General features: G+C 38.5%; 1 protein-coding gene across 1 annotated transcript in view; it reads left to right on the top strand.

Annotated features, from left to right (window-relative positions):
* The first annotated feature begins 7,014 nt into the window (after positions 1-7,014).
* LOC139747482 (E3 ubiquitin-protein ligase ZNF598) overlaps positions 7,015-15,209 on the top strand; it is a 19,456-nt gene continuing 11,261 nt past the window's right edge. The window contains exons 1-4 of the mRNA XM_071659853.1: positions 7,015-7,462; positions 9,797-10,039; positions 11,315-11,526; positions 12,184-12,296. Coding sequence (XP_071515954.1) covers positions 7,262-7,462; positions 9,797-10,039; positions 11,315-11,526; positions 12,184-12,296 — 769 coding nt within the window. The 5' untranslated portion in view covers positions 7,015-7,261. The remainder of the gene's footprint in view (positions 7,463-9,796; positions 10,040-11,314; positions 11,527-12,183; positions 12,297-15,209) is intronic.

Below are 15,209 nucleotides of genomic sequence, written 5' to 3'. Positions count from 1 at the left end.
AATGTGTGTAAGTCGAGAACATTATCTCGGAAAGCAAAAATGGGTATGTTTGAAGGAATAGTGGTTCCAACAATGTTGTATGGTTGCGAGGCGTGGGCTATGGATAGAGTTGTGCGCAGGAGGATGGATGTGCTGGAAATGAGATGTTTGAGGACAATGTGTGGTGTGAGGTGGTTTGATCGAGTGAGTAACGTAAGGGTAAGAGAGATGTGTGGAAATAAAAAGAGCGTGGTTGAGAGAGCAGAAGAGGGTGTTTTGAAGTGGTTTGGGCACATGGAGAGGATGAGTGAGGAGAGATTGACCAAGAGGATATATGTGTCGGAGGTGGAGGGAACAAGGAGAAGAGGGAGACCAAATTGGAGGTGGAAGGATGGAGTGAAAAAGATTTTGTGTGATCGGGGCCTGAACATGCAGGAGGGTGAAAGGAGGGCAAGGAATAGAGTGAATTGGAGCGATGTGGTATACCGGGGTTGACGTGCTGTCAGTGGATTGAATCAAGGCACGGAAAGCTGTGTAGGTATGTATATTTGCGTGTGTGGACGTATGTATATACATGTGTATGGGGGGGGTTGGGCCATTTCTTTCGTCTGTTTCCTTGCGCTACCTCGCAAACGCGGGAGACAGCGACAAAGTATAATAAAATAAAATAATAATATATATATATATATATATATATATATATATATATATATATATATATATATTTTTTTTTTTTTTTTTTTTATACTTTGTCGCTGTCTCCCGCGTTTGCGAGGTAGCGCAAGGAAACAGACGAAAGAAATGGCCCAACCCCCCCCCCCCCCATACACATGTACATACACACGTCCACACACGCAAATATACATACCTACACAGCTTTCCATGGTTTACCCCAGACGCTTCACATGCCTTGATTCAATCCACTGACAGCACGTCAACCCCTGTATACCACATGACTCCAATTCACTCTATTCCTTGCCCTCCTTTCACCCTCCTGCATGTTCAGGCCCCGATCACACAAAATCTTTTTCACTCCATCTTTCCACCTCCAATTTGGTCTCCCTCTTCTCCTCGTTCCCTCCACCTCCGACACATATATCCTCTTGGTCAATCTCTCCTCACTCATTCTCTCCATGTGCCCAAACCATTTCAAAACACCCTCTTCTGCTCTCTCAACCACGCTCTTTTTATTTCCACACATCTCTCTTACCCTTACGTTACTTACTCGATCAAACCACCTCACACCACACATTGTCCTCAAACATCTCATTTCCAGCACATCCATCCTCCTGCGCACATCTCTATCCATAGCCCACGCCTCGCAACCATACAACATTGTTGGAACCACTATTCCCTCAAACATACCCATTTTCGCTTTCCGAGATAATGTTCTCGACTTCCACACATTTTTCAAGGCTCCCAAAATTTTCGCCCCCTCCCCCACCCTATGATCCACTTCCGCTTCCATGGTTCCATCCGCTGACAGATCCACTCCCAGATATCTAAAACACTTCACTTCCTCCAGTTTTTCTCCATTCAAACTCACCTCCCAATTGACTTGACCCTCACCCCTACTGTACCTAATAACCTTGCTCTTATTCACATTTACTCTCAACTTTCTTCTTCCACACACTTTACCAAACTCAGTCACCAGCTTCTGCAGTTTCTCACATGAATCAGCCACCAGCGCTGTATCATATATATATATATATATATATATATATATATATATATATATATATATATATATATATATATATATATATATATCCCTAGGGATAGGGGAGAAAGAATACTTCCCACGTATTCCCTGCGTGCCGTAGGTGACTAAAATGGGAAATCCTCCCCTCCAGTTTTTAATTTTCCAGAAGGTACAGAGAAGGGGGCCAAGTGAGAATATTCCCTCTAAGGCTCAGTCTCTGTTCTTAGATATACCTTGCTAATGCGGGAAATGGCAAATATATATATATATATATATATATATATATATATATATATATATATATATATATATATATATATATATAAATGCTTAGTTACGATGGACCATTCGTGATAATCTAACGACCACTTAGGCCGGGGCTCCTCTCGTCCTCTTGGATCAAAAGTTTACGCTGCAATCATATGTAGAAGACCAGACTTTTGTTCGTGTTGTATAACGACGGTGATCTTAGACTATATCATCACAAGTAAGGTCACGAGTGAAGGAATGAATGTTGGAATTCATGGCTTTATACTGTTAACAGGCCATTAACCCCGGATCCGTCTCATAAACCTGCAGGCAACACACAACAAACAAATGTCCTCCAGTTGAGTTATGTATGACAGTTTTCCATTACCTGGCAGAGTCAACGCTTTCTGCGTTGTCGGACGTATGATGTAATTGGTTCCACCCTTAGAATTCGCCACACGATCGGGTGTTGGGTTGGCGGGAGTTTGCATACTAAGTTAAGGAGTTTGATTTTGCATACTAAGTTAAGGAGTTTGATATCAACTAATTTCGTTTTATGTAAGTATGCTTGTCTGTCTCTGTTTTTACGTTTGTCACAGGTCTTTCTTAATGCAAACAGAACTTGTTATAGTCAGGCTGACTTCCCAGGATAATGACTCAAATGTCTTAAGAAATATTTTATGAAGGCTATCGAGAAATGTTTACAGATCTGCTAAACGAGAGGCATCTGCCCGTTGGCTAACGGGTTACATTCGTATGAGCTTGCAGAAGCCATATGTCCACAGGTTAACAAAAGGTACGCTAGGGGATATTTGCAAGTGGGCAATCAGTTCTATGCCTGGCCCATAATTATGTAGTTGTATTTGTCAGTTGATCATGTAGGTAGCTATTCATATAGGTTCCTATGCTCATATATATATATATATATATATATATATATATATATATATATATATATATATATATATATATATATATATATTCATACTATTCGCCAATTCCCGCGTTAGCGAGGTAGCGTTAAGAACAGAGGACTGGGCCTTTGAGGGAATATCCTCACCTGGTCCCCTCCTGTGTTCCTTCTATTGGGAAAAAAAAAAAGATAGGGGAGGATTTCCACCCACCCGCTCCCTCCCCTTTTAGTCGCCTTCTACGACACGTAGGGAATACGTGGGAAGTGTTCTTTCTCCCCTATCCCCAGGGATAATATATATATATATATATATATATATATATATATATATATATATATATATATATATATATATATATATATATACTATTGTTAGGGATCTTTATGATTAGTCTGTTAAAGGGAGAAGGGCAGAATGTCTGTGGATAATCGAAACATCTGTATACCGAGGTTAAATAGGGGCATATCATCATACCACTGTATACTCCTGTTGTTGTCTTACATATCCTCTCCAAAACCTCCATCTTCTTAAACCGTTACATTGTTCTTCAATTGTCCTATATGGAAGTTAACCTTATCCCTTGTACATCCATCTTTTGCCACAGTATCGGCCAACTCATTTCACACGAGTCTGAGACTAGTAGATTTCATGTGGAACGACATATATCTTCCCCAGCTGTCTAGTAACCTCAACACTTCATCTACTTTTTCTGGATTGAGATTAGGCCGACTGCCAAAGCCAGGATTTGAACCCTTGCGTATACGACCTCGGGCTGGCTCGTGCTGACTCATGATCAGTAACAATAATCGCTCCACCGCAGAGAGAGAGAGAGAGAGAGAGAGAGAGAGAGATTGTATTTACGTACTTGTATGGGAGGAGGTTTTTTTTTTTTTCTTTTACTCGTGGGGCCCTATCCTATGAACATTTTCTATTGCCACACAACTTTTTAAAGTTCTGTATGGTCTCCGCATCTACTATGTCCTCACACAGTTTATTCGAATCGTTCACCACTCGTGAATACCAGAAGTACTCTACATTTTTTTTTTTTTTTGACAGGTTTCTCTCTTGATTTTATGCCATGTCCTCTAATTGCTCATTGACTAAGTTACCAGTTTGGTTGTATATCTTAATGGTTGTGATCAGGTCATCCCTCACTTTTCTCTCTTCATTGATGGGTAAATTTTAGGCCCGTTAACCTTTCACTGGAACTTATCTCTCCTAATTCAGGTACAATGTATGTTGCCATCCTTCGAAACTTTATGAGCTCTTTGTGCTTTTTGTCTTTTACGTTTTGGAGACTCCAGTCATGGAATAAAGTCCACATCATGATCGAGCCTTAATTGAAGTATAGAGAGGATAATGAAAGAGGAAATAAGAGACAAAGGAATGTATTTACGAATTTTGGAAGTGAAAAAACATGTCTTTTAAAATGTGCTAGGTCACAGTTACTGGGAAAGAGAAGAGAAGGTAGAGAGTTCCAAAGCTTCGAGGTGTAGGGAAAGAAACGGTTATCAAAACGGCTTGTCCTTCAGTTGCCAACGGCCACACACATGTATAGCAGCTGCTTGTCGAGTACTGCGTGGTCTAGCTAGTGGTGGCTGCAAAAAGGCAGCTAGCTCTCGGGCACAAAAAACAAAGTAATGCCTGTAGAAAGGGGAAAGATATGGTGACTGGACTTGAGTTATACTCTGGTTTTTGTCTTATGTAGGTAATGAACGACTTGCTGAAAATTTTCTTATCCGTTTACCTGAATGTTGTTCTAATAATTGTTAGTACAAAATTTTTCCCCTTTACTATTCTCGTAGTTTGTAATTACCTATTTGTACTGTACGGGGTGGAAATTTCACTAATGGCATTCACATTTCGAATAGTATCTATCATACAACTTAAATCTATGTATGCTGTCTGCATTAACCATGTCTTCAGTCATCTAATTATGTTCATCTTATATTCACGTACTATAAAAGTATTTACTCGTTTCTTCAAAAAGAATTCTTTCATTTTTTACTTCCTATTTGTAATACATCTCGAAGTGTTCTCTGTCAACGTCATCGGTTTTAAAAATGGTCACCCTTTACTCTTCTCTCTTCTCAGGTGGGCTGAGAATCTAAGAAAACTAATTGTCTGATGGTAAATAATAAAACAGAATTCAAGTTCGTGGATAAGAAAATATTCAGAAAGCTCTTCACTTCATACATAAGGCCAAAATTAGAACATTTCGAAAGTTTCGTCACCGCACCTGAAAAAGTACAAAGCTAATAGAGAAGGTCCAGAGAAGAGCAACAAAGATGGTATGGAAAACTTTGTTGCTCTTCTCTGGACCTTCTCTATTAGCTCTGTACTTTTTCAGGTGCGGTGACGAAACTTTAGAAGTATGTTCTAATTTTGGCTTATGTATGAATTGAAGAGCTTTCTGAATATTTTCTTATCCATGAACTTGAATTCTGTTTTATCATTTACCATAAGACAATTGGTTTTCTTAGATTCTCTCCTAGTAGAACCGCGAACTGGCGACAAGTTACGGATAATGTCGACCCCATTTTTTTCTTCACAGATTCCTGCAGCTTGCTTGTCTCCTGCTAGATGAAAGGCATTGTTTCACTGTGATCAACTCATTACATTTTCTCAGGTTGACCTTCATCGACAACGTATCAGATTAATTTTAGAGTTTGTTCCCTTGTAGGGTAATACAGTTCTCCACACTTTTCCCTTCCCTCATGATCTTTGCATCATCTGGAAAGATTTTCAGGTGGGAGACCATACCACTCAGGTACGTGATGTATGGATAATTTTGATGTTACCGAAGAAAGTAAGAGCACGGGGTAGAAATTCATGAAAAAGATGTCATGCATCGGATGCTAGGCGTTGAGAGGGATTTAAATGAATTGATGGTAACGGTCAAATGCAATCAGAAAAAAGGTGCATCTTATCTTTGTAAGACTAATTTGTACGTTAGATCATACATGATTCTTCGCCAGATATAGTTCTTGAACAGTAACCGTTAAGATTTGACTGTCATATTGTTATTGCACTGGCTGTGTCAGTGGAGTGCGAGACCATGGATACCGTTTGCAGCAAATGCAGGTTAGAAAATAGTTTTGAAATAAACTGCCCAATAGGAGTTCCCTAAGCTTTATTGAATAAGAATGGAGAAGGTTGTTCGTTATCAGCTTACATATTTCAGGTAATTATGTAATGAAATACTTGAAAATATAACAAACTTGGAAAGTAATCTTATGCAAACGTTTCTTTAACTTGTAACATTTTCCCATGAAATGATATATACGTTAAACAGTTTGTTTGTTGGTGTCTTAATTACAGCACGTTACTACACTATGCAAAAAAAATTGTAATTGTATTACACAATGTTGTGGTGATGACTCCAACCTTTTAGTGAAGGCTCCTATGTAGTTCGGCGAGTATGGTATTCGATACTTTTCATAAAGAATCCCAAATCTATTAAGCGTTATTCTGTCGCATCTTCAATTTCCATAATCTTTAAGATTGCCTAATTGATTCTTTGGTAGCTTTACATCACTGATTGAACATTTTTAATTGAACATTTAAATCTGAGAAAAGGAAAGTGAACCTATTATTCGACTTAATGGTTTACGACGAGCACTGTTAACATAGGTAACCAATAATCTAATATGCTGTTGTTTTCTGTTATAGGCTCTACTTCGTGTTTTCTATAAGAATAAAATAGACATGGGCGACAGTGAATGTAATTAGCCAAATTTTGTATTTTTACTTCTTCCTTGTAGTCTTAATATCAAAAGCTTTCTCATATGATGGTCAAACTTCTTTGGTAATAATTGATGATAACTATTATTTGGTGATGAATCAGATGACGTCAATCCCTAGCCACTTTCATTTTATTCCGTCTGTCGAAAACCGGATGAATTATTCTCTAGGAGTTACAGTGAAAGGTGTTGAAAGAAACGTCTTTTGGCAATTCTATCCCTGTGACAAACGAAAGAACATATAAGTTTTCTTGCCAGCTTGGAAAAGACTATTTTTTTCTTTAAAGTGAAAAAAAATCATGTGTATACTTTTGTTGAAAAGTGATTACCACAATATGCATGGTCTCAGCTAAGACACTTTTTGACTGTGGCTATGCATACATACTGTTGCTTGAAAGTAATTAGAAAACCTTAATAACGGATATAGATAGGGAAGTGTTCTGTTTTAGATAAAGTCTTCAATGCATATCGGAAAAGAGTGATTTGTGTGTGCGAGGAGAGGGATCTAAGTACGAGCAAGAGTTGGGATCTGAGCGTGTTGTGGCAGACTCCCAGCGCCATCTATCCCAACGACTCCTGAGTGCCAACAGTCCAACTCATCTATTGACAAGTAACATTAGGAGGTGAAAACAGTCAGACGTGAGTGGTATATCTAGACAACAGAAGAGTTGAAAATGTCTCAGGCAGCAGTGGCGGCGCGAGTGGCGGAATGCCTGGAGCAGGAGCAGGAGGAGTTGTGTGTGGTTTGCTTCAGGCGAGTGGAGATCTACAGCATCGGGGAGTGTGACCACCCCGTCTGCTATGAGTGCTCCACCAGGATGAGGGTGCTCTGTTCCAGGAATGAGTGCCCCATATGCAGGAAAGACATGTCAAGGGTGAGTTGTATTGTAAAATACCTGAGGATATGTAGATGCTCATGTATGTCAGTGCCTGACTGATGTAGTCGATGCGTTTCGGAATAGGTTTCATTTAAGAGGCAATTTCATTTTCAGTCCTGAATCAGTCACTGCCAGCTGTCATGTGAAGGGATGTTCTGTAATTGTGTGATAGAATTCAGGTTATGAGTTAAATTCCAGCCTGCATACACCAGCATAAATTGTTACTGTAGAATTTGTGTTAATGCATCTCTGTCGATACTTTTTCATCATATTCCATTAGAGAGAGAGCACCTCTGATGTTATGAAAAACCAATGGTTATTTTGTTTTATGGGCACCAGTGGGTCAGAGATTGAGTGATATCTTCTTTCAGTGCAAGAGTGATATGAAGAGAATATAGTAAGTGTTGCTGAGCATGGTAGGGATTACTATAATTTCTTCCTTGACAATAAATTAAAATGGTAGTGGTGAGGGTCATGAGTATCAGGGAAGATATGGAGTTTCTTCAACGTGAAAGTAGGTGAAACATAAAGGGTTTAGAACCAGTAAAAACCATGTTAACCTTTCCAGCAGCCAGACTTTTACACTGTAACAGTGTCCTAGGAACACAATTGACAACCCAACATATGAGCGTAACTCTAACTGCCAGTAAATGTCAACAAGTACAATAGCTTGCATAGCTCTTTATTCGGCTGACAGACCTTCACACTGGTAGCTATTCCTTGTGGTTTCTAGCGATAGACTACATTACTATTGATAGATTCTTAATGTAGATCTCAACTGATGAGATGTTCGCATCTAGGTTTTCACAAGTTTTCTTGAATTCTTTCTTACAAATACATTGGTCAATTCCACATATTCTCTGATACACCACAGTTGCCTTATTTGGTACTGTAGAATTATTTATAACCCTCCAAAGCATGCTCCACATCACACACTTGTTAAACACCACTAGTATTTCAGAAATAAACTACTTTCTTCCACATTTGGTTTTGATGTATAGCAAATCTGATGAAATTACCTATTCCTTGACCCGCTCATTTCAAAATATCAGCAGAATAACCATTGGTTATTTTATGTTAGTGTTGCTCTTCGCAGTGGAAAATGAAAAAGTAATGTATCAGCTCCAGCTATGCATAGAAACTAACTTTGGTTATTGAGTGATGTTTTGCAATACTGCTGTAAAGTTTAACCTGTAAAGTCTGGGTGACTTGCATAAAGTTGCACACATTGTGGTTGAAATACAAGGTCTTTGAATTTTGTTTCCTATCATAAATTGAAAGAAATACATGTAAAAGTAAACTATGTTTATAGAATTGAGCTAATATACTTTATGCACCTTAAATACAAGAGTCTTGGAGAGAGGGGTGATACATGTAAAAGTAAACAGCATGTTTATAAAATTGAGTAAATATACTTTGTGTACCTTAAATGCAAGTCTTGGAGAGAGGGGCGAGTGTGTAGTCTGTAGGGGATTAGAAGGTATGGGAAGGAGTAAACTGTTGTGAGAGCTTAGGAAATGAGTAAGCTTTTGTTTGTTGATGATACAGCACTGATGGCAGATTCTCGTGAGAAATTGCAGAGACTATGTTTGGAAGAGTGTGTAAAATGAGAAAGTTAAGAGTAAATGTGAATAAAAGTAAGGTTGTTAGGTTTTGCAAGGTTTAGAGACAGGTTAGTTGGGCTGTACGTTTTAGTGGAGAAAAATTTGAGGAAGTGGAGTGTTTTAGATAACTGGGAGTGGATATGGCAATGAATGGACTCATGGAAGTAGTCATAGGATGGTTGAGGGGGCAAAGGTTTTGGCAGTGCTGAAGGATGTGTGGAAAGAGAGATTGTTATCTGGTAGGGCAAAAACGTATATGTTTGAAAATGTAGTAGTCCCAGCAGTATCATTTTGATGTGAGGCATGGGCTCTAGATGAGGCTGTGCAGAGGAGGGTGGATGTGGTGGAAATGAAATGTTTGAGAACAACATTTGGTGGGAGGTAGTTTGATTGAATTAGCAAGGAAAAGGTAAGAGAGATGCATGGTAATAAAAAGAGTGTGGTTGAGAGAGCTGAAGAGGGTGTGCTGAAATGGGTTAGATGCATGGAGAGAATGAGTAGGAAATGTTGGACTAGAGGGTATATGTGTCACAAGTTAGGGGAACAAGGAGAATGGGGAGACCAAGTTGGAGATGGAAGGATGGATACAGTTAGTCATTTCCATGACCTACCCTTACAGCTGTATGCTGTGATATGCAGTGGATCAGGAAATACTTATTAACATGAATACTTTTGATATGTTTATTTGAAGAAAAGAGTCCAAAATTAAGGTGTTATGATTCAACAGGTTGTTTTCACTCATACTGTGACAGCATTTGCCAACATCAGCACCCGAAACATGCTTTATGAACGTCGTTACGCCATATACTTTGAGAATGAGATGGTGATGAGGGAGTATGACCTGCTGCTGCAACACACCTGCTTTGCCTGTGAGAACAACCCTACCTTCCAAAACTTCACACAGCTTAAGGACCACATGAGAAAGTGTCACGAACGCTTCTATTGTGAACTTTGTGTAGAACACCTGAAGGTAAGAGTATTTATATAATATTTGTGTTATTAAATTACACACTCTCCAAAGCACAGTATCCACAGTTGAATAGATGAATTAGTCTGTTTGCACAACAAAAGTGATACTTTTTTTAGCTTTTTTTGTTTGTTTTCTATCGCTTGAGGTAATGTAAATATCCAGTGTAAGTTGATTATGTGATAAAGATATGTAGATAGATTGCTGAACAAGGACTTTTTATGATTGTCTTTATACAAATGTCTTTTTACTGATTTTATGTTTTGACACTTTTGGATAGGACATCTAGCTTTAACCTTGACTTTCTTTCTATATACACATGTAAAAAGTCGGCCTAACACTTGAAATTCTTCTTCATATTCCTTTCAGTAATTTCAAGAAATATTAGGGATGAGTTTTGAAGGTATGCGTAGGTGGAGCATTTATGCTGTACCCTTATAATTCAGTTTATATAGTCATACACTGTACCCTTACCACACTATTAACATCAACACAAAGGCCATAAATGAACTAAATGTCCTTAGAATACTTCCCACACTAACTTTGGATGAGAAGAACCCCTCATTATCTTCTCCATACGATTGGTTTCTCCAAAAACTGTGCCTCACCTGCCAGGTCATCCATAACTGTCAAAAGCGATGTAGCAAAACTTCAAACTACATTTAACAGAACATTTAGATTTGTCACTTTGATGAGCAACCATAAACATTTAACACCTACACAAAATCACAATAATATTTCTAATATAATCCCACTTCAACCTGCTTGGCACCCAGTTCTATGCAACAATACATAATCTGTTCTAGGCTGACCTCTTCATAACCAACCACTAAACCCCAAGCATAAATCAAAACCCACCCTGTCTCTTTTTAATGATTTGCTCTTGCAGATCTCTTCTAACCAACAAACGTAATAGTAATGAAACATATTTACAATAATTATTCAGCAAACACTAAGCATGTGTCCCCAACACCGGGAACTGTAAACATGATGTAATTTGATTGCCACCAGATTGCTAGGCCGAATTGCATTCAGGGAGCATTTGATTGAATCTCTTTTTTTCATAGGCTTTGATTTGTCGTAGTTGTTATTCAGGATGAGTCATTCCATGGCTAGCTTGAAAATTATGAGTGTTTCTCTAATTGTAAAACAAAACCAAATTGAAGTTCTTTGTATCAATATTGGCCACAGATTTTCATTAACCCATAGATCTCTCAGAGCCATTTTGAAGATTATTCAATGTTTTTGGTTGTTAATGTATGAATTTTTCTTTTTTAGATATTCACTCGTGAACGTCGTTCTTACACACGATCACAGTTAGCTCAACACAGGCGTAAGGGTGACACTGATGATAGAAGTCATCGTGGACACCCACTCTGTGAATTCTGTGATTCCCGATTCATGGACAATGATGACTTATTTCGTCACCTGCGTCGAGATCATTTCTTCTGCCACTTTTGTGATGCTGATGGTTCCCACCAGTATTATGAGTAAGTCAAGATTATTTGTAAAGAATGATTACAAGATGCAAATTACAATTTCATAGTTTTGTTCTTGTGTGCTAAATCATGTGTAACAGGAATCATTAGTGATATTTATAAAAAAGAAAGTTTTTTTTCGCAGTAATAGTAGCCATAGCTTGTAATGGCAGTCTCTTACATGTTTGCCTTTAGAATTAATATTACACAATTTATTGTTTTGCATGTATTTTCTTCTGTTTCTTTTTCTTAACTTCACCATTCTGAAAATTATTTGATTTTTAAACTTTTTTAGAAACTTCACATGTTTTTTTGAATTGTATTATCTTGTTTATGGGTTCTCTAATAGACATGTCATATTGAAAAGTAATATGATTTATTAACTATAGCTAAGTGAACCACCACAAGGGGTATTTGTGTAACATAATTACTGGTTAAATTAGCTAAGTCATTATGTAGCTGGATTATTGTAAACAAAGCCGACTTGAACTTGTGTGACCAGTGGTTTTCTGATGAGGAAATGAGTACTATGAGATAGGTTCAACTTTAGACGTGGGGATGATGATGTCTGTCATCAAGACAGATCTTAGTCATGTAGCCTTTTGATTCTGACTTTGAATAATAAAATGTCTCTTGTACATCTAAATTGGTTTTGTGTTTTTACTTAAGTGACTACAATGCATTAAGAAGACATTTCCGTTCTGACCACTACTTGTGTGAAGAAGGGGACTGTCAAGAAGAGCGATTTACATCCGTGTTCCGCACCAAGTTGGATTTGCAAGGTGAGAGGATGTAGTGAAAAGATTGGTATAATTTGATGGTTCAAGGAACTTGCCTTTCATCCTTGAAGTTAGACATTAGCAGTTCTTTATACACCCATCGCTCACTTTATGTGGTATCATGATATCTGATTTTCTGCCAATCCCTCTTTTTATGTACTCACAATTTTTTACTATGTGGATGTGTAATGTAGAAAGTGTGCCAAAACTTCAGTGAGGGTTAAGGGGTGGAGTAATCTTGGGTTCTGGGTTTATTTCTCTTTGTGTGTTTTTTTTCACAACATAACTCCTGCATAAAGCAAGGGATGGGTGTACATAGTTGTGCAGCTTTATAACAGTACATGGATTAGAAAAAAACTCAATGGTTGGTGAGCAGTGAATAATGAGGTATGATATGGTATTCATATTTCCTTTAAGTATACCTAGTTAGATATTGTTGCAGGAAGGTAGAGTTAATAGTAGAGAGACAGAATATTTTGGAAATGATATTGTTTCTACATTTTTGCTGTAGGGATTTTACACCTTGCTTAGGGAAAGTGATGCCGTTAGTTTTTATACTTATATCCTTAAGACCCCTAAGAACACAATGTCTTGAACACTCTTTCAGTAGCCAAGGTAGGTTTTTCAAAAATCTACTTATCATATATATATATATATATATATATATATATATATATATATATATATATATGTATCTTTTTTTCTTTCGTACTATTCGCCATTTCCCGCGTTAGCGAGGTAGCGTTAAGAACAGAGGACTGGGCCTTTGAGGGAATATCCTCACCTGGCCCCCTTCTCTGTTCCTTCTTTTGGAAAATTAAAAAAAAAGAGAGGGGATGATTTCCAACCCCCCATTCCCTCCCCTTTTAGTCGCCTTCTACGACACGCAGGGAATACGTGGGAATTATTCTATATATATATATATATATGTATATATAGCCTTGATAATTATATTTATTATTTATTGTACTTTGTCGCTGTCTCCCACATTAGCAAGGTAGCGCAAGGAAACAGTCAAAAGAATGGCCCAGCCCACCCACATACTCATGTATATACATACACATCCACACACGCACATATATATATACCTATACATCTCAACATCCTTCTTCTTTTGGGGAAAAAAAAAAAAAAAAACGAGAGGGGAGGATTTCCAGCCCCCTGCTCCCTTTTTTTTTTTTTTTTTTTTTCCAAAAGAAGGAACAGAGAAGAGGTCCAGGTGAGGATATTCCCTCAAAGGCCCAGTCCTCTGTTCTTAACGCTACCTCGCTATCGCGGGAAATAGCGAATAGTATGAAAGAAAAAGAAACATCTCAACATATACATATATATACACACACAGACATATACATATATACACATGTACATAATTCATACTTTCTGCCCTTATTCATTCCCATCGCCACCCCGCCACACATGAAAGGAAAACCCCCCTCCCCCCGCATGTGCACGAGGTAGCGCTAGGAAAAGACAACAAAGGCCATATTCGCTCACATTCAGTCTCTAGCTGTCATGTATAATGCACCAAAACCACAGCCCCCTTTCCACATCCAGGCCCCACAGAACTTTCCATGGTTTACCCTAGATGCTTCACATGCCCTGGTTCAATCCATTGACAGCACGTCGACCCCGATATACCACATTGTTCCAATTCACTCTATTCCTTGCACGCCTTTCACCCTCCTACATGTTCAGGCCCCGATCAATCAAATTCTTTTTCACTCCATCTTTCCACCTCCAATTTGGTCTCCCACTTTTCCTCATTCCCTCCACCTCTGACACATATATCCTCTTTGTCAATCTTTCCTCACTCATTCTCTCCATGTGACCAAACCAATTCAAAACACTCACTTCTGCTCTCTCAACCACACTCTTTTTATTACCACACATCTCTCTTACCCTTTCATTACTTACTTGATCAAACCACCTCACACCACATGTTGTCCTCAAACATCTCATTTCCAGCACATCCACCCTCCTCTGCACAACTCTATCTATAGCCCATGCCTCGCAACCATATCACATTGTTGGAACCACTATTCCTTCAAACATACCCATTTTTGCTTTCCAAGATAATGTTCTCGACTTCCACACATTTTGCAATGCTCCCAGAACTTTCGCCCCCTCCCCCACCCTATGATTCACTTCTGCTTCCATGGTTCCATCCACTGCCAAATCCACTCCCAGATATCTAAAACACTTCACTTCCTTTAGTTTTTCTCCATTCAAACTTACCTCCCAATATACTTGTCCCTCAACCCTACTGTACCTAATAATCTTGCTCTTATTCACATTTACTCTCAGCTTTCTTCTTTCACACACTTTACCAAACTCAGTCACCAGCTTCTGCAGTTTCTCACCCGAATCAGCCACCAGCGCTGTATCATCAGCGAACAACAACTGACTCATTTCCCAAGCTCTCTCATCCACAACAGACTGCATACTTACCCCTCTCTCCAAAACTCTTGCATTCACCTCCCTAACAACCCCATCCATAAACAAATTAAACAACCATGGATACGTCACGCACCCCTGCCGCAAACCAACATTCACTGAGAACTAATCACTTTCCTTTCTTCCTACACGCACATGCCTTACATCCTCGATAAAACCTTTTCACTGCTTCTAACAACTTACCTCCCACACCATATATTCTTGATACCTTCCACAGAGCATCTCTATCAACTCTATCATATGCCTTCTCCAGATCCAGAACTGCTACATACAAATCCATTTGCTTTTCTAAGTATTTCTCACATACATTTTTCAAAGCAAACACCTGATCCACACATCCTCTACAACTTCTGAAACCACACTGCTCTTCCTCAATCTGATGCTCTGTACATGCTTGCACTCTTTCAGTCACTACCCTCCCTTATAATTTCCCTGGAATACTCAACAAACTTATATCTCTGT

This window comes from Panulirus ornatus, chromosome 68 (genome assembly GCF_036320965.1).
Source record: "Panulirus ornatus isolate Po-2019 chromosome 68, ASM3632096v1, whole genome shotgun sequence".
Lineage (NCBI taxonomy): Eukaryota > Metazoa > Arthropoda > Malacostraca > Decapoda > Palinuridae > Panulirus > Panulirus ornatus.
This window is presented reverse-complemented; position numbering and strand designations above follow the sequence as displayed.